This window comes from Gossypium raimondii, chromosome 12 (assembly GCF_025698545.1).
Source record: "Gossypium raimondii isolate GPD5lz chromosome 12, ASM2569854v1, whole genome shotgun sequence".
Classification (NCBI taxonomy): Eukaryota; Viridiplantae; Streptophyta; class Magnoliopsida; order Malvales; family Malvaceae; genus Gossypium; species Gossypium raimondii.
This window is the reverse complement of record NC_068576.1, coordinates 12430992-12449945: the sequence shown is the minus strand read 5'-3', so window position 1 is coordinate 12449945 and position 18954 is coordinate 12430992. Positions and strand designations below refer to the sequence as shown.

Here is an 18954-nt window from a genome sequence, read left to right as displayed (position 1 = left end):
TTTTGGGAAATAGAAAAACTGAATCAAGTTGGATCACATTACAGAGTATTGAGTCAAAAGACCCAAGATGTACTAGTAATTAGACTTGATGCGAGAGAGGCCCAAAACCCCCATATAACATAAAGGGGAGAAAACTCTAGTAGGAATAATAAGGTGTGCCGTCCACTCCCCTCCTACTCTAAGTAGGAAGTTATTTTTTTTTATTTGAAATAAACCATTACAATTCAACAAGGGTTTTATTTTTCTTCCTATAAATAAATGTCATCGGTAGAGCTATTAACACAACTTTAAAAGATTGTTACTCGGCCGAAAATAGAGAGAATTTATTCTCAACTATCAAATATATTTATAAGGATCTTTAGAAACCCTAATTAAGTCTATTACAAGCCATAATCTTAGAAATTATTAATTGCGCGAACGATTTTAGCCTTGTCGATTCTTGTCTACCACATTCAAACTTGTGTCACGACACAGCCAAGGTGTGTCGCAACACGACACCGATATATAGGACTTGGAGTTCCAGTTTCATGTGTTGTATCTTGGGAAACTTGGTGTGTCGCAACTCAACACCACCAAGGTGTGTAGCGACACGACACCAATATATTGGACTTGGAGTTCCAATTTCATGTGTTGTATTTTGGGAAACTTGTGATACACTCGAGTGTCATCCATAAGGCCGTTGGGCTACTAAATACACATCATGCAAACTCAATTAAGCATATTAAAGCTACCTAAGGCTCGTATTGGCCTAATAGGTCAACTAACATCAATTCTTGCGTAAAAACGTTTATTTTGCACATAATTAAATCTAAACTATGAAAACTGAAAATGCAATAATTAAATATAAAATGACCAGAAAATAAAACTCCTTAAGTGTCGAAATGTACTAAAACTACCACCACATTTGGTAGCATGTTAGTGCCCCATTTAGTTTGCTTCTATCTTCCAATCTGGTACTTGAGTCTAACGACGTAAATGTCTGACATGTCAGGACATGTGGGCCATTTTTATCATGTAACCTATCACATTTTTGCAAAAAAAGAAAAAAAAAAGACAAATCAATTCAAGGGGCTTTGAAATAATTTTACCATTTTTTCTTTTCCAATGAAAAAATCTTTATTAAAATCATTACTAACATGAATCTATTCTTAATATTCAATTTTTTTTCTTTTTCATGTCATATATTCAATCTTATATTTTCTTTCTCTATTATCTTATCATCTTAAAAAACCTAAATCCTTTCCTATAAAACTCATATGAAAAAGAAGTTTTAGCTTTTTTACTTTCCTTTTTAGCTTAGTGTTTATTTCCTTTGTTTTGTCTCAACCATTCAACCATTTATAATTGTAGTAGCTCCCCTCCTCTCACTCTTACTCAAAACATTAACCTCAACTGTCACCTCCCGTTACTCTTCCTCTTCTTCCCAATCATCGCCTTAGTTCTCCTTCATCAAAGCTAGTTAACTTTATTGTAACATCTCATTCCTGGCCTAGATAATAATACCAAATTTGGGAAGCTACCTCGAATATTTCTCAAAACACAATATTGAAATTTAAATCTTTAAGCCAATCTAGCAGAAATTAGCAAATGTAGAGCATAATACATCATGTAACAGGCCAATTTAGCCCGGGCCCAAATTACAAATAAAACAAAAAAGGATTAAACCAAAAATATAATAAAGTCCAAATAAAAAGTCCAGAGTCCATTTACAAAGAAAACATCGGCCCAAGTTACAAGCCCGAATTAAAAAACCTAAAAGCTCAAAAACTTAAAAAAATCAGAAACCCTAGCCCCTCTTCGCTCCGCAACCTCGCCACATCGGTAGGCATGCCTTCTGACACTCCCTCTGCCACCACCTCCGTTGAATCTCCAGGGACACTTGCAAAAAAGGGAAGAACAAGGACAAATGCAAGCACAAACACACAAAGCAGTGGAAACAATAAATAAAATACAAAATAATAGTAACAAATAGTGTTGTAATTCGGCTATAAAAGCCATAACAACTACATGTATTTTTACACACACAAAAGAGTAATAAAAAAACAGATAAACTTCAAGAGGTGATTTTTTATTTTTCTTTTTTGTATCTATTACTACACACACACACACATATATATATATATACAAAAAATAAATAAAGTAAAAAAATCTTAACTGAGATACATTGTCGTTGTTGCCGTCGTCGGACCTTTCCATCGATTCGAGGAACCTGGGGACCCTTTAGGGTTTCGATGAAGGCCTCATCAAAGAAAGGCGAAACCTTTCGGTTTCTTTTCCCTCAGTCGAGTGTCGATTAGATTTTTGGAGATTTAAACCCAGATATGGGTTCTATTCATAAAGGGGGCTGAAAATAGGGTCTTTTGGGTTTTTCGGCCACCAGGAACGGCGAAGTCGTCGCCAATGACCGTGGCAAATCACTATGAGGCTCACGGCCATGGCCAATCAAGAAGACCTGGAGAGAACTAAGGAAGGTTTTTTTCGATTTTTTTAAACAAAGCTAAAATAAGTTTTTTTTTTGGGAGAATTTTTGGTTTAAATAGGGCACCAAAACGGCGCCGTTTTGGGATGGCCTGAAATGCCCCAAAAACAATGCCGTTTTGGGGCCAAACCCGAAATCTGACCCTACCCTTTAATAGGATCCGTGTGTTTTTTATGGGGGGTCTAATTGCGCCTTTGGTGCTTCCGCTTTTTAGGCGGTTTCCAATCCGGTCTTATTTCCTTTTTTTCTTTAAATTTTTCCCTTTAATTTTGTTTTTTTCATTTTGGTCCCTCTTTAAACGGCGCGTCTAATGGGGTTGGGAATATTTTCTGTTTTCGACCCCTTATTTTTTCCGTGCATTATATTTTGGCCCCTTTTGTCATTTACTTTATTCAATTTTTCCTTTTAATTTCATTTAAGTTACAATTAAGCCCTTTTTTATTTTATTTCTTTTATTTATTTATTTACTTATTTACTTGTTTATTTATTCCTTATTCCTTTTATTTTATTCATTTATTTGTTCATTTACTTATTTATTCATATATTATTCATTTTTATTTTAATTCTTGTATTCATTTATTTATTATTCCTTCATTTTTATATTTTAATTTTTTATTTAATTTCATCGATTATTTATTTTATTTATGCCTTCATTATTATTACTATTTTATTATTATCTATTTATCTATTTATTTATTACCCTTTTTATAGTTTCAAAAATTAGGTTATTTATGTTTTTTACTTATATATTTATTATTATTACTTACCTTTCTTCGATTATTTCTATTATTATTAGAATAACAATTATAATACGATCATTGCAATTTTCATTACAAATTGGTATTTTATCATTGTCGAAGTTACATATCGTCATTCACTAGCACGACATTTTTTATTTTTCGTATATCATCGATCCATTTTTATACATTACCATTTCATTTCATTACAATCACGTCCCGAACCATGTTTAGATACTTATCCATTGTCGTACCATACCCAAAAAAGATAAATACACATTGTTTTTAAGTGTCACATTTGTTATTACTCGAAAGAAAGAAATTTTTAAAATTAAGGCTATGTTCCGTATTTAGAGATTTGAGAAATCCTGCCCTAACTTACTGGGTTTGACTTTCTCCTTGAACCTAGAAAACCGAACATCCCTTTTAAAACTAAATCATATGATATTTAATTAATAATCGAAAATTAGGTAAGTTTATTTTTGAGGATTTGAGATGTTGTGTCCTAACTCACGGGACATGACATTTTCGTTTACCTCGAGATAAGATGGCCTTTTATATATGTTTTAATTTATTTAAGTGATTTTCATTTAAAATATTATTATGCAAGGTGGGGTCGTGTTCTTAAATTATCTTCAAAATTTCAATTCTCGACACTAAGACGTCAATTAATCAACTAGGTACCAATTTTGGGTGTTACGAGGGTGCTAATCCTTCCTCGTGCATAACCAACTCCCGAACCCATTTCCTGGATTTTGTAGATGAAAAATTATTGTTTTAGTAAGTTAAACCTTTTATTAAAACGGTCAAATTACGATGTGATCCGATCACACCTCATAAAAAGGATTGGTGGCGACTCTCATTTTTCATTTTAAAATAAAAAGTCGATTTTCAAAAGAAAAATAGTTTCGACACATCACTTATACTCTTAAGATACTTTATGTCCTGAAATTATTGAAAGTAAGCTAACAAAGCTAGTAACACTAAAACAGATAAGGGGTATGACCAAGCTCACGATCCGTCGAACCAATCAAGTCTATGATTTACCTGTAATTCAGTCAATAGAAGAAATAAGTTAGTGATTTCCTAAAAGAATAATTATATATTCAATAGACTTAGTTTAGAACCGACAAGGTCTCGATATTTGATTTCAAAGTCAGATCCAGAAGGCAGCTCATTCAGTTTAACAGATCATAGCAGTTCAAACAGATGGTAAGTCGGGCTATTCTCAAAGACAGAACATATCAGAATATATGTAGTTTTCCTATTTCCCACCCGCTACACACCATTTCCGACCAACCCAACACACCAATTAGGGTATTAAATACTCGTCTAATCTTATACACCACACAGTGTCAATATGACACATTACGATAGTTACAGACTAACTGCCAGATCAGAATATAAATACCAATGGTTTAACCAACGTCTCAAAATAGAATACTTCCTCATTTACTCAATCCCACCCAATGCAAATGCAGATTCAAATAACAATTAATACAAAGTCATACATGACCACTCAGATACAGTTAATGTCCATATTGAATAATTCAATATCATTAACAGTTACCATATGCAATATACAACAGATCTCTTAGTATTCAGTCTCAGATCATGAAATCATAGCTTATACGGTTCCATTTAATACATACAGACCCTACAGAAGGCCTACAATCATTTCAAACAATGCATACTGCCTGAGGGAAAAATCCAATTTCTGAACCACACGCCCGTGTGGTTTTACACGACCTAAATAGCTAGCCCGTGTGGCTCCACATGGCCTGACACACGCCCGTGTATCTCACATGGCCTGACACATACTCGTGTCGTCTGCCCGTGTAGTCTTAAATCGCAAACAGTGAGTCACACGGCCTAGACACACGCCCGTGTCTCTGACCCGTGTGGTCTCTAGGGGAAAATCGTGTGGTCTCTAGGGGAAAACGGTGAGTCCACACGGTCTACCACACGGCTTGGCATACGACCGTGTGGTGCACATGGCATACGACCGTGTGGTGCACATGACCTACAACATGGCTTGGCACATAGACGTGTGACATCGACAACCATGTTTTCCCGCCTTCGAAATTTGTAAAAACTCAGGTTTTCGATACGCACCTAAAGTAGTTTTGACACAGAAACAACGCAGAGAAATCCCAAATCCTAAATTAGCCAACAAGAATCAATCAATAGACTAAAACAACAAAATTCACAAAATTTAACACTTACTGAACTATGTCGAAAACTTCGGCAGGAAACCTCTAACGAGACCGGCACTTACTAGCGAATCAACGACACCCACTCAAATTAGCATGCTGGGAAACACTACTTCCGACATGCACGCCTAAAACAAAGAAACTAGGACCATTTAATGAAGAGATTTCAACCCACTAACACGAAACTATTTCGATAGTACGAAATCTTTGTTTCTTAGAATTCACAACAGAACTACACAATTAACTTTCAATTGATATCACGAAAATTGTACTTACCTGACCAGAACAATAGATAAGGAACAGGAAGTTCGGCGACCGATAAAAAAAATAAAAGAGAAATAAGAAAAACGAAAAGAAAAAGAAATTGAGGAAGGGGGAGGAGAAGAGGAATCACTAAAATTTAATGTTTTAACCACCAATCAGAATTCCGACAATAAGCAAAAATGTTCCCTAACGCATATGCCAAGACTTAAACAAAAGGCCCGAAAGTATACAGAAGCTTAACCATTGAACCGCTAGGCTCATCGTTGACATAGATTTACACAAAATTAAGCTTAAGTCAACAATTCAAATATAGAGGTTAGTTTAGAATAAAACAGCAAAGATTTCTAAAGACGTGACTCGAACTCCTGACCTTGAACACATAAGCAGAGCACACAACCACAGAAATAGAGATTCATTTACGCTAGCATTTCTTAGTCAAACATTCAAAGTTTAGGATGTTACAATTATTGGGAAATGTGCCAATATTGTAGTAAACATGTAATTGTTTTTTTATGTATTTGAACGATGTATAAATAAATAAATAAATTTCAAATTTCACTGTTATATCTTTTATGTTTTCGTCTTTCGTGTTTTGCATACATAGTAAAATTGTGACAAACAAATATTAACTCATTGATTGTCTAAGTTCAAACTGATGATAAGTGGCACTATAAGAACGTTTACATTGCGAGAAAGATAATATACTTCAATAGATAATCTAAACAAGCCCGTAATCCCGTAAAAGAATCAAAGAGAGCATTTGATTCAAATATTTAAGAGGATTATTATGTCGTCTACAATTCTAATTGGAGAGATGACTAGTCTTGGTTATCAGATTAGTTAACTCCACAAGTAGAGACATAAATGTACTTATTGGAAAAATGATACTTCAGACTGAACCCAACTTGAATTAATTCTGAATCCGTTTGTGAATGGGTTCACTTATAACGTTCATGGTATGATTTACCTAAATCCCGAGTTAGCCACTAACCATACGTATGTAACTTATGTGCTTTGCTATAAATGGAGGCTTGTACTCTAAAGATAATTGAGCCAATAGCCGATATGTTAGGTACATGACTTGTATATGACATGGCTTTACTAATAACAATGGAATTCATAACTCGATTAAAGAGTTAACAATATCCTCTTATTGACATTATGTAGATTAATAAATATGAAACGTGGACACGAGTTACTTGTTCTCGAACGAACAATTTATCATAGTCATTTGTTGACAGTGATCTTATTAATTATTAATTAGACACAATGGTGACAATGAGATAAAATAAGATTGTATTGAGCGAATGGATTTAACTCAAAGAAATCAAGGATATCATATGAGGGTAACATACACATGAAGAGGTCATTAGAAAAAGCAGTTGGATGAATTGCTTATGTAAATAGTATACAATGAGGAATTTTCAATTATGGTACTTCTTGTGGACTGACTCCATGATTAAGTAAATCGTGAATTATTGGAACAATGCTTATGGATATTATTGCAATTACTAGAGTCTAATTTTATATGTCTGATTGGTCCCTCCGCTAGTTTAACAGAAGCTTGATTGGACTACATTTGAATCAGAAGGAAATTCTACAACTTTGGAAATAATTTAATTGAGTTGATTTATTTGATGTGGAATTAAATTGGGCAATCGTGAAAATTGTTCAACTAGAGAATTTAATTAAAAAATTTTCTTGGAAAATTAATTTTTGAAAATCTTAGTGATTTTTGGGAAAATTAATTTTAATTAAGTAAAATTAAATTAATCCAATTAATTAAAATAAATATGAAATTTTTAAAAATTAATTTTTAAGTCAGACAATTGGCCCAATAGGTAATTGAACTTGAAAATTGGACTTGAGATCGAAAATTAGAGCTGATAACAAAAAACCAAGACCGAGAACCAAAACTAGTCGAATCGAGCTCGGTATGTGAAATCGTTGGCTGGACCGAATCGGTCGAGCCGTCATTGGCCCAGACCGAACCGGCAGGAGCCGAACTAGCTCGGGGTACCGTGAAGGTGTCGCACCAGTGATGACACCACCAGGCATGGCGGTGTCGACGATTCCGACGGCGGCATTCCGGTGGCTGAAGGTAATGGTTTTTCGACGGTTAAACAGTGGAAAAATTACACTCCTACTTGAACTCTACTAGAGAATTTAAATTTCAGATTAACTATTCTAAAAGTAATATTATTTTAATAAATTTAATTTAATACTTATTTTGATAGTATTTTATTAATTTAATATTAAAGTGATTATATTAATATTAAATTAAATTTAATATTTATCTTGTAGAAAAATATCTTATTAATTTAATAGATTTAATATTAAATTTAATCTAATACTTCTCATTTGATCTTGTTGAACTCTCTAAATTTTCTCTATATAAAAGAGAGCATTGATTATTATCTTTCATACACTTGAATTTAAGAAAAGTTGTAGAGAAAATTTTTAAAAAAATTATTTCAGAAGATTTCTAAAGATATTTTTATTTACAACTTAACTTAAAAATTTAGAGAAACTACGAAATTACCTCACTAGTAAAATGTGAGCGTGAGGATAATGAAGAAGACTAACCGATTAAAACGTTTATCTTAGACAAATAAAAATATATAATTTTAATTAAGTATTTATTATTTTATATATCACAAACAAACTCTTAATTTTTATTCTTAGAAAATTTTTAAAACTCTAATTTTCCTTTTTACCATAATGATGTAGTTGTGGTGGGTTTAAGCGAGACCCTTTTTCATAGCAAGAACTATACAAAAATTAATCCATATATAAAAAATTAATCCCAAGGAACCTCAAATTCAAGTCTAAAAATATGTTTTTCTAAAAACCCGAAGATAGTTTTCACACATATACAACAAAAAAAGATTAAATCTTTAAGAAATTCTTGAAATTTTTTTTACCCAAATCGATAGATTTTCAGCTCAAAGCATAAATGAAAAAAAAATCCAACCACAAATGCAAAATTAAAGAGGAAGAAAAAAAAAAAGGAAAATGCTCATCCAGAGCCATCTTCTTCAATGACCTTGGATTTTTTTCTTGAACTTAAACTCTAATTTGGAATTTTCTTTTCTTTTCGATTGTCAGTTCATCTTACAAATGGAAAGACAGCGGCAGCTTCTTCTCACCGATTCCGACCTTTTACCGGTGAAGTTTTTGAAATGGCCTCTCTAATCCCACAACCATGAAATCTGATCTGGTTTTTTTCTTTTTTTTTTTTTATTTATTAAATCGTAGTATTGTTTTCCGTTTCAAGATATCTAAATGGGTTTTTCAATTTAAAAACGTTTTTCCTTTTATTTTTTGCTAGGAAAAGAAAAAATGGTAAAATTGTTTTAAAGCCCTTTGAGTTGAGTTGATTCTTTTTTCAGAAAAGTGACACGTGGCGTGATAAGAGTTATCCACGTCACACATTAACGCTATTAAACTCAAGTACTATATTAGAAGACGAAATAAAAAAACAGGGGCACATTAAGCATTTGGAAAATATAGGTACCACATTGACTTTTTCGGTAAAGTACAGGGGGCAAATATGCCATTATCCCTTATTATGTTGAATAATGTTGTTTTTCATATTATATTGTGAATTAAATATATACAAATGCTTTAAATATTATTAAAATTATTTATTTACAAATTTGTTAGTTATGCTTTAATTTGTTAATCTGCCTTTCCAGCTACTTACTACTATAATTAAAATTGAATTTATTGCCCTTGAAAACTGGATTTTCCAGTTCTTGTTAAACGAGAAACTATGGAGGAGAAGTCAGTACTCCTCAACAGCCTTCCACCATTTGTTTGTCTATTTGTTTATGTAGGCAACCATTGAACATACTCCCCAACAGCCTTCCATCATTCATCGTTCCATGTTTACTTCCAAAACTCCCCATTTTTTCAAAGTCATTCTTCAGGAAACTCTAACTCATGGGAGACTTGTAAGTATTTCTTTCTTCTTTTCTCCTTTTCTTATTTCTACTTTGTAATCAGTTTCACTCATGAAGTTCATTGACCATGACCGTATATGGTTATTGCCAGGGGATTCCTAGAAATTTTGTGAGAAAATATGGAAACCAACTCTCAAGCCCTGTTAAGCTTGAGGTCCCCTACAGCTCCAGTGAACTTAAAGACTCAAAGCTCAAAACACAAAAGAACATCGATTTCCAATATTCAACAAAGGAACTTAGGGGTGATAATCTTTTTCTTTGAATGTTTTTGATTTCGAGTAAGCAATGATGTTGTGTGTTTCCAAAGCTATTGTCTTAAAAGTTTTCGATCTTAACAGGTGAATTCAGATGTTCAGCAAAACATGATAATGGAGGGGTTTCAGGTGATTGGGGATGTCTGAAACCTGACCTTTTGGGCAAGATGCAACCATTGACTCCAACTGAGAAACAAAGAGCTGCTGATATTGCAAGTTGGTCTTCCTCAAGATTAGGTGAGTGGAGAAGTCAAATACATTAGCTCCCTTGTAGAGTGCTGCATAGCCATAGATATTATCCATAGAAATGAAGAGGATGACCATCTGTTTGTCGAACTTCTTGATGATGTTTCAGTGAGTGGAAAAAGTAAAGAGAAATCACATTTGCCATGTCCTCTGCCTCAGAAGAAAATGAGAATCGATTCTCCTAATCAACATGGACAAAATTCAAAGTTAGAGGTTTTATCTTCAGGCATTAGCTCTGATGGTACGCCTTTCTTATTTCAATTTTGGGAGTGGGTTGCTTTTGAGGTTCTCAATTTGAGATGCTCATGTCATTTTCTTTTTTTGTAATTAAAGTTCAGAGAAGTGTGACAACTGAGGCTTTAAGTTGTGTGCAACGGCTGGCAGCCATTGCAAAGGCGCATGCTGTTCAGATAGCTAGTGCTTTTAAAAGTACTGAAAACCCAGTTTTTATGGTAGTCATGCGACCATCATACGTTCTTGGTAAATGCAGAATGGTAACTTTCAAAACTAGAACCTGGCTATTCTCTAAACCATTCATTTTGCGGACTCCAAGTAGCTTAAGATAAAAAATTTATTCAGTCTATTCTCTGATCTATATTCCCTTCTTGGATTCCAGTTTATACCATCGGACTTCGCTAGGAAATTTTTGACAATGTGCAAGTGTAATCTGACCTTGTGCAATTCCACTGGGAAAACTTGGCATGCCAAGTTCTTTAGATATCCAGAAAATAAAAAACCAAATGCACACCTCTAAGGTGGGTGGTGTGAATTTGTGGAAGATAATCATCTTAATGTTGGTGACATTTGTGTTTTTGAGCTAATTAAGCATCCTGTAATCTTAATGAAAGTGCAAACCTATCCGGTTGTCAAAAATGCAAGCAAGGCCTGCGGGACACAAGGCGAGTAGAACTTATTATAGATCATTGATTCAATGATCAATTTATATGACCATCTATGGAGATGCCTTATTGCTTCTTATCATTTGTAACAGCTCTCGGGAGCATAGTCAGTCGAGTTAAAACTAGGAGCTTGGTCAGTGATGCTAAACGCAGTTGTCAACAAAGTGCACGTCTCCCCAGCTGCAGAGAATTTATAGACCTAACAGACTCGTACATTGAAAGCTTGGATGACTCTCCACTAGACCAGAAAACAAAGAAGAAAATGACATCCCCAAGCTTTCAGCCTTGTAAGTTGAGAACCAATCCAAGTGAAAGCAATCAAGCTAAGGGGATTAAGCTGGAGAAAGAAAAGAAGAGCTTGAATTTCCAATATTTAACAAAAGAAGTTGGAGGTGATCTTTGTGTTTGAAAAGTTCTTTTGAGTGTGATAAATGTAAAGCTATGCTTCCAAAGATATTGTGTTGACCATTTCAATCTTAACAGGTGAACTAAAATGTTCTGTAAAAAATGATAGTGGAAGGAGGTCAAGTGCACGGAGACGTCCGAAACCTGATCCTGTATACGGGAAACAAAGAGCTTGCGTAGGAGCTAGTGCTTTCAGAACTTCAAATCCCTCTTTCAGTGTTGTGATACAACCGTCATACATTGGTTCTTCTAGTGCTCTGGTAAGATATCAGTTGAATCATCTCTTAATGCCATTTATATAATCCAAGTCTAGAGCAAATGGCTCTTTCATTATTCCTCATACGAACTGAGTTTCAGGTAACCAATATTGCAATGCAAGTGGTATTTAAAAACGAAAAGGGCAGTATGAAAATGGTGTTGTTGATTAAGAATTCATTATTATTAAGATTTTGACATGTTGGCAGCATATACCGGTGGAATTTGTCAAGAGATATTTGAAAAAAAGCGGAGAAATGGTGCTGAGAGTTGCAGATGGGAGGATTTGGGTAGTTGAGTACAGAAGAACAGCAAGTAATAAAGGTAGAAAAGCAAAGTTTGGGAGTAGGAGCTGGGGACAGTTTGCGAAAGACAATCAACTGGAGGTGGGAGACGTTTGTCTGTTTGAGCTGATGAATGAAAATGGAAACTTGTTGGAAGTCGCCATTCATCGCAAGCATTTACTCATCGAAATTGATTAACTGAAAAAACACAAGTAAAAGTGTTTTAATCCAAATTGGAGCTGTTTGATGAATATGACAACCAACTTTGTATTTGATGGTTTATTATGCTTATTATTATTTACTAATTTTTAATATCGCATACAACCTCTTTAATTATTTTTTATGTATTATAAAATAAAACTATATTTTTATTTAACCATTCAAATAATAATTAAAACATTTTTATCATATTCAATATTCAATATAATTTTATTTTATATAGCTAATACAAGAAACACAATTATTTTGAATTTAATAAAACTTTGAATAATTATTATTACATTTGCAAAAACTATAAAAATTAATAACTCATAAATTAAACTATTTACTATAATTTATTTTCTCAATACTCAATAAATTGATTATAATAATTTGTATATATTATATTATAAAGCTACTTATTATAGAAATAATTAAAATATGCTATTTAAAACAAAAGTATTCTAATTATTTTTATTTTTGTTAATAATTTAAATTTAAATTAATTCAATATAAATTTAAATATTATAAAATTAGTATAAATTTAATTTTTGAATTTTTTTCATTTAATGGCCATTAATATAGATAAGATTTTAAGATAATTAGAAAGAAATAAACTAAATTTACAATCCTTTGTAAAGATTATTTAAAAGAAAAACCAAAAAGAGTCCAAACGCAAACAATTGCTACACAACTTAAATAGAAGAAAAAAACCGCCATTGTTTTGTGGTTCAATCAAGGTTTGAATGATTATTTTCTTTAATCTCCCCTGCCGGATCTAAACATCGATAACCCACTCATCTTCTTTTGATAAAGTGGCACATCAAACATCAAGCTTGCGATGCCACACTCTTTGGTCAGTTTTTACTTTACAGTGTATAATTTGTAGGTTCTGATGTAGCTTTAAACTTTAGTTTCATCTTCCAAGTGTTTTTGTATCATATACATTCTATAATAAAAGATGGGATTTGGTTTGCATATAGAATTCAAACTTCAAAACTTTGTACATTATGTCAATGAATTTTAAACTTAACAAGTTATGGTAGGTTGTTGTCACAATTGAATTATTTGATATATATTTCGAATTATTTTTTAGTTTAATCCTTACAGTTCAATTGATCATTCACTGTTGGGTTTCTAATTCCAACCCCACATTATTGCCCATTGGAGTCAGTGTTGTTAAGCAATTTAAACCAAAAGGGTTTTAGTTTTTGAAACAATTTTCTCATTTAATGAGAAGTTAAGAAACATGTCTTGGTAGCTGGGAATTAATTAAGCAACACATCAAGCTATATATATATATATATATATATAATCCATGAAACATAGAAACCAAGCTTTTCTTGAGCTGTTCACTAAAGATTTCTTGCAATTTCTTACAACCAGAAGGCCAATAACGGTTCCATGTTTGCATCAAAAACACCCCATTTCTTCAAGATTATTTTAGAGGCCACTATTCGAGATAAGAAGCTTGTAAGCATTCTTCTCTTCTGTTCCCTTTCTAATATTTTTCATTTTCGGTTTGAAATTCTAGTGCTATCTCACTAATTATCTGAGATTTACATGTTCTCTAACAGGGGATTCCTAGAAAGTTTGTGAGGAAGTATGGAAAGGGGTTATCAAGTTCAGTATTATTAACGGTTCCAAGTGGTGATACATGGCATGCCCAGCTGACAAAATCTGATGGTGTTGTTTGGTTTCAAAATGGATGGCAAGCATTTGCAGAATATTACTCTCTCCAGTATGGGCATTTCTTGGTTTTCAGATATGAAGGGAATGGCAAGTTTCTGGTGCTCATATTTGATATGAGTGCATCAGAGATTGAATATCCATGCAAGAGCCATATTGAAGATCACAATAGTGATGATCAAGTGTGTCTAAAACTTGTCAACAAAGAAGCTAAAGATGATACTTGTGATGGAACCTTGTATGAGACTCCTCCATGCAAGGAGACTAGGAAGAAGAAGAAGAAGAAGAGATCACGACCACCATGTTCTAAACCTCGGAAGAAACTCAAAACCACTCAAAAAGACAAAAGTAAGTGCAATTTTTATATTACTGAATCTGGCTATTTTATGATCCTTCATTGTGTTGATCTTCTGTGGGAGAACTCGTTCAGATGAAAAAGATTGGGAAGATGAATCAACTAGTGAAGATGACATGCAAACCAAGGTTCCTAGGGATGAACACGCATTTGGAGTCATCGAATATGATAAGGCTCTTCAAAGAGCCAGTTCCTTCAGATCAGAGAATCCATTTTTTCTGGTTATAATGCAGCCTTCATACATTAACCCTGGTCGAAAAATGGTAAAAAGCTTTAATGAAACCCGCAATACCATACTCCCTTCATATGTAAAGTTAACTTACATGCATATTTCTTCTTGCATGTTGAACTTTATTTATTTATTTGTAATGATCACAGTGCATACCAAAGGAGTTCACTATGAAGTTTCTAAAAGAAAATCTTGGTGATTTAACCCTTTGCACTTCGGAAGGGAAAACTTGGTCTACTCAGTACTGGCGCTATATAAGCAGAAACAAGTACACAAAAGCAATCATCCATATTGGTTGGAGGCAATTCATGCTGGACAACAATCTGGAAGCTGGTGATGTTTGTGTCTTTGAGCTGATTTCGCAAACTGAAAGCATGCTGAAAGTAATTATTTACCGTGTTCGTCAAGATACAAGCTGTAGTTCTCCATTGGGTGAGTAATCATTTGCTCATTTAGTCGAACATTCGTAGTTGATCTCACTTTCTCAATTTGGGTCTAACAAGATGATAATATCATATTGAACTGGTTCGGATTTTTGGGTTCAAATTTCATGCGCTTATATATTGAGTAAGCATTTAGTTAGCATATATCATGCAAAGGTTTGAACATACTCTTCTGTTGATACTTATCAGGTGGAATAAACTCTTCGGAAAATGGTGGTAACGTAAACTCATCAACACTGGGAAGCACAGAGTCTAATCATGATTGCTTGATGCGACCAATGACGCCTGTTGAGAAAGCAAGAGCTATTCTGAAAGCAAGTAATTTCAAATCTAAAAACCCTTTTTTCAAGGTTGTAATGCAACCCAGATACTTGATCTTAAGATGTAGCCTGGTAAGTTTTCAGAAGATTATATTCATACTAATACTTGGATACGAGTATTTTTAGAAATATGAAAAATCAGAATGATACCTTGTGAATTTTTTCATCTCAGTTATTTGATTTCTTACCTTTCCCCAGGGTATACCATACAAATTTGTTAACAGACATCTTGATGAAGAGAAGGAGGAAGCCATCCTTCGAGTTTCGGATGGGCGAACTTGGGTTGTCAAGTTTACTGTTAAAGTATTCACTGGTGGACAACATAAAGCTGAATTCTCAACCTGGAGGGCTTTTGCACGGGACAATAACTTGGAAGTTGGTGATGTATGCGTCTTTGAGCTGATTAACCGCCATGAAAATTCATTCAAGGTCTCCATTTTTTCAGCAGCACCAGGAGCTAATTCTTCTCTGTCACCACAAGGTCAGTATGAATCTATTTGATTTGCTGTTAAATTAATTACAGATACATTCTATATTGATTAGTATATTTTTCTGATATATTCAGCTGATGATGCTGAAGCCAGTCAAGTTGCATCCAAGAATTGCTTGGTACCTAGAATTGAAGCTGATGATGATTTTGGCAATTGTTATGCTGGAAATTCTAGTAAGTATATCTCTAAAACCTATAGAATATCAAGAAAATGAAGAGGAAGCCAATCTTAGTAAGTATATCTCTAAAACCTGACAATACTAGATACGATATGAAAACTATGACTAACAGCAAGATACAAAATATAACACTTAAATACACAAATATTTCAAAATTTATATTCATTAGTTTTTTTTTTTTTATATATATATATTCAGCTGATGATGCTATAGCCAGTCAAGTTGCATCTAAAGATTGGCTGGTACCAAAAATTGAAGCTGATGATGATTTTGGCAAATGTCATGTTGGAAATTCTAGCTCTGCTGCCCAATTCCCTGCCATAGGATATCAAGAAACTGAAGAGGAAGTCCAGCCTAGTAAGTATATCTCCAAGGTCCTCAAACACATTTGGAATGGACCATCATGTCAAAATTTATATAATATAGATTAAAAGAACGTAAAATAATCAAAACACGATTATGAGACGAGACAGGAATACACGAATTGCAAGTTGTTATACCTGATGAAACTAAGATTAAGCTGGAGAATCCAAAATATAAATTACAGATTACCGTCCTTCAATGCAAGGAGATGAACTTAAAGTTAAACCTCTTACATTGCACTAATTCATGAACTTTTGCTTTTGCAGCTATATCTACAAGGCCAAGAGGCCCACAACGGCTGCAAGCTGGCGAAAAAGCTAAAGCTCTTCAACGAGCCAGTGGTTTCAAGTCTCAGAATCCATTTTTCACTGTTGCTATGCAGCCATCTTATGTTAGTAATGGGTATAGACTGGTAAGCATTCAATGGAAAACTTAAATCTATTCTCTAATACAGAACATAAGATTAGGGTGTTAGATTGTGATTTACTGTTTTCTTACCTCATTGTTTGTTGGCAGGCTATACCATTGGACTTTTCCAGGAAATACTTGAGGAATGGGAGTGGTAATGCAATCCTGTCCATGGTGGGAGATGGGAAGACATGGTTGACCAAGTATCATCGCGAAGCAAAGGGAACAAACCCCAGAGCAAAGTTGATTGATGGGTGGAAGACTTTTGCAAAAGATAATAACTTGGAAATTGGTGATGTTTGCGTCTTTGAGATGATCAATTCAGAGGGCTATCAATTGTCTTTGAATGTAGCTATTTACAAACCTCAAGAGGATCAAACATAGCTCTCCTATAAAATCTTTGTTTATCTCTATTGTAACCTAATTACCTCGCCATTAGTAAAAGGGTCTGCTGTTGGAATTTCCTTTTTTTCATCCTAGTTTTTCGTTGTTTCGATTTGTTGGAGTTTTTCAGCAAAAGAAAACAGAAAAGATAGAAGCAAAAACAGAATGAAGAACTTGGCAAAAAAAATAACTGAAAGCTTCAATAATTTTTCATTCAAATTTTGAAAATATATGAGAGTTACAAAAGTAATTGGTCAGTTACCTAATAATTTAACTGCTCCCACTTAATATGTAACAGCCTGATTTTAGAGTTAGTCAGAACAGTAATTCTATGACTACAATCCGAAATCAAAATAATTATTGTAATAGTCTATTTTTGCCCGGGCCCGTAAAATAAACCAAATAAAATAACAGTCCAAAAATAGTCCAAATATATGGCCCAGCGTGGCCCAATCCGTTTTAACCTAAACTACCCAAACCCACTAAGCCTAATGGCCATCAGCCAACCCCAGCCTGATGGCCCAATTCCACTGTAACCCTAGTCTTCCTTAGCAGCATTCAGCGTCTAGCACTGCAGCAGTAGCCTCCCACACGCGCGCCTCCACACCCCGCTCCAGCTGGCCTTCGTACGGCCGTACCTGCAACAAACAGAGGCAAACAACAAAGCAACCAAAAGACGGACGAAAAGAGAGGCAACAATGACAACAAAAATACAGTGAATAGGATAGAGAAAAAGATAAAATTCTCTGTAATTTTTAGCTATAAAAAGCCGATTTTAAATCTGTAATAGAGGTTATGAACATAAAAAAATCAATACAAAGAAATCAAGAGAAGGTTTTCTTCTTTACCGCTTTGTTTTATTTTCCGACTGTCTTTCTTTCTTTTTCTGGTTTTTTTTATTAACCATATACATAGAGGCATATATACATAATATAGAAAAAGAAGAGAGAAAAGGGGAGGAGCGTACCTCGTGGCCGGTCTTGCCTTCTACTCCGTCGCAATCGGAGCGGGAAGGAGATCAAAGGTACGAAACGGCGCAGCAACAAGAGGAAGCTTGCTTAGGGTTTATTTCGAATGATAGATAGGGCTTAGTTTAGGTTTTTTTTGTACCAATTATTGAAACGGCACCGTTTCAAGCATGTCTCAGTAGCTTTGAAAACGGCGCCGTTTAAAGGCCCTCGACCCTCGCGGTGACCCAACCCAAGGGAAGGATCCGCGCGTTTTTGCTATTTGGTTTATTTGCGCTGCAGGCCCCTCCGTGCTTGGGTGTTGTTTCGATTTAGTCCTTTTTAATTTATACAGTGTATTTGATTACGATTTCATTTAAGTCCTTCCTTAAACAGTGGCGTTTTTGCTCTCTGGATTTGAATTCTTGAAGTTGTGCGCTTAATTGTCATTTTGGTCCTTAGTTTTGGATTGATTGTAAATTTAGTCCTTTGAATGTTGTAATTTTAATGCGATTACTCTTTATTATTCTTATTTTTTAGTATTTCATTTAATTTTGTAAATGTTTATTGTTTTTATGACAACTAAACCTTTTACTATTATTATTATTATTATTATTATTATTATTATTATTATTATTATTATTACTATTATTATTATTATTATTATTTATGTACTATATTTTAAGTTTACTACATATTATTATTTTAAACCTATTATGCATTACTTTTATTTCATCATGTATTATGCATTCATGTTTTCAAATCATTGTGTATTATTATTCTAAAATTATTATGTATTATTACTTAAAAGTTATACTATATTATTATTATTATTATTTGTCATATTTTTAGCGTATTTCATTTTATTTACAAAATTCTCCTTCATATCTTGTTGTGTTTTTGTTCTTCATATAAACTCTCTCATAGTATTATTTTATATCTTCTCAT

General features: G+C 33.7%; 3 protein-coding genes across 3 annotated transcripts in view; all 3 read left to right on the top strand.

Annotated features, from left to right (window-relative positions):
- LOC105763320 (B3 domain-containing transcription factor VRN1) overlaps positions 1 to 12306 on the top strand; it is a 50509-nt gene extending 38203 nt beyond the window's left edge. Inside the window, exons 5-7 of the mRNA XM_052624672.1 lie at positions 11150 to 11449; positions 11541 to 11722; positions 11927 to 12306. Of these exons, the coding sequence (XP_052480632.1) occupies positions 11150 to 11449; positions 11541 to 11722; positions 11927 to 12199 (755 nt within the window). The 3' untranslated portion in view covers positions 12200 to 12306. The remainder of the gene's footprint in view (positions 1 to 11149; positions 11450 to 11540; positions 11723 to 11926) is intronic.
- LOC128035290 (uncharacterized) lies at positions 9329 to 11044 on the top strand. The gene is made up of 6 exons (XM_052624673.1): positions 9329 to 9649; positions 9750 to 9900; positions 9997 to 10149; positions 10268 to 10399; positions 10492 to 10652; positions 10775 to 11044. The coding sequence occupies exons 1-6, from the start codon at positions 9581 to 9583 to the stop codon at positions 10910 to 10912; spliced, it is 804 nt and encodes a 267-aa protein (XP_052480633.1). The 5' UTR covers positions 9329 to 9580; the 3' UTR covers positions 10913 to 11044.
- Positions 12307 to 13536: 1230 nt separating the features above from the next.
- On the top strand, positions 13537 to 17149 carry LOC105763318 (B3 domain-containing protein Os03g0620400). The gene is made up of 10 exons (XM_012581515.2): positions 13537 to 13672; positions 13777 to 14236; positions 14319 to 14506; positions 14622 to 14904; positions 15105 to 15307; positions 15434 to 15716; positions 15801 to 15899; positions 16103 to 16261; positions 16534 to 16679; positions 16784 to 17149. The coding sequence occupies exons 1-10, from the start codon at positions 13604 to 13606 to the stop codon at positions 17057 to 17059; spliced, it is 2166 nt and encodes a 721-aa protein (XP_012436969.2). The 5' UTR covers positions 13537 to 13603; the 3' UTR covers positions 17060 to 17149.
- Positions 17150 to 18954: the final 1805 nt, after the last annotated feature.

Excerpts from the sequence above, each read along its gene's own strand:
- LOC105763318 (XM_012581515.2), top strand. The coding sequence starts at position 13,604 with ATGTTTGCATCAAAAACACCCCATTTCTTCAAGATTATTTTAGAGGCC. Across the intron at positions 15,308-15,433 it reads TGATCTTAAGATGTAGCCTG|GGTATACCATACAAATTTGT; the intron begins GTAAGTTTTCAG and ends ACCTTTCCCCAG. Across the intron at positions 16,262-16,533 it reads TGAAGAGGAAGTCCAGCCTA|CTATATCTACAAGGCCAAGA; the intron begins GTAAGTATATCT and ends TTGCTTTTGCAG.
- LOC128035290 (XM_052624673.1), top strand. The coding sequence starts at position 9,581 with ATGTTTACTTCCAAAACTCCCCATTTTTTCAAAGTCATTCTTCAGGAA. Across the intron at positions 9,650-9,749 it reads CTCTAACTCATGGGAGACTT|GGGATTCCTAGAAATTTTGT; the intron begins GTAAGTATTTCT and ends GGTTATTGCCAG. Across the intron at positions 10,400-10,491 it reads TTCAGGCATTAGCTCTGATG|TTCAGAGAAGTGTGACAACT; the intron begins GTACGCCTTTCT and ends TTGTAATTAAAG.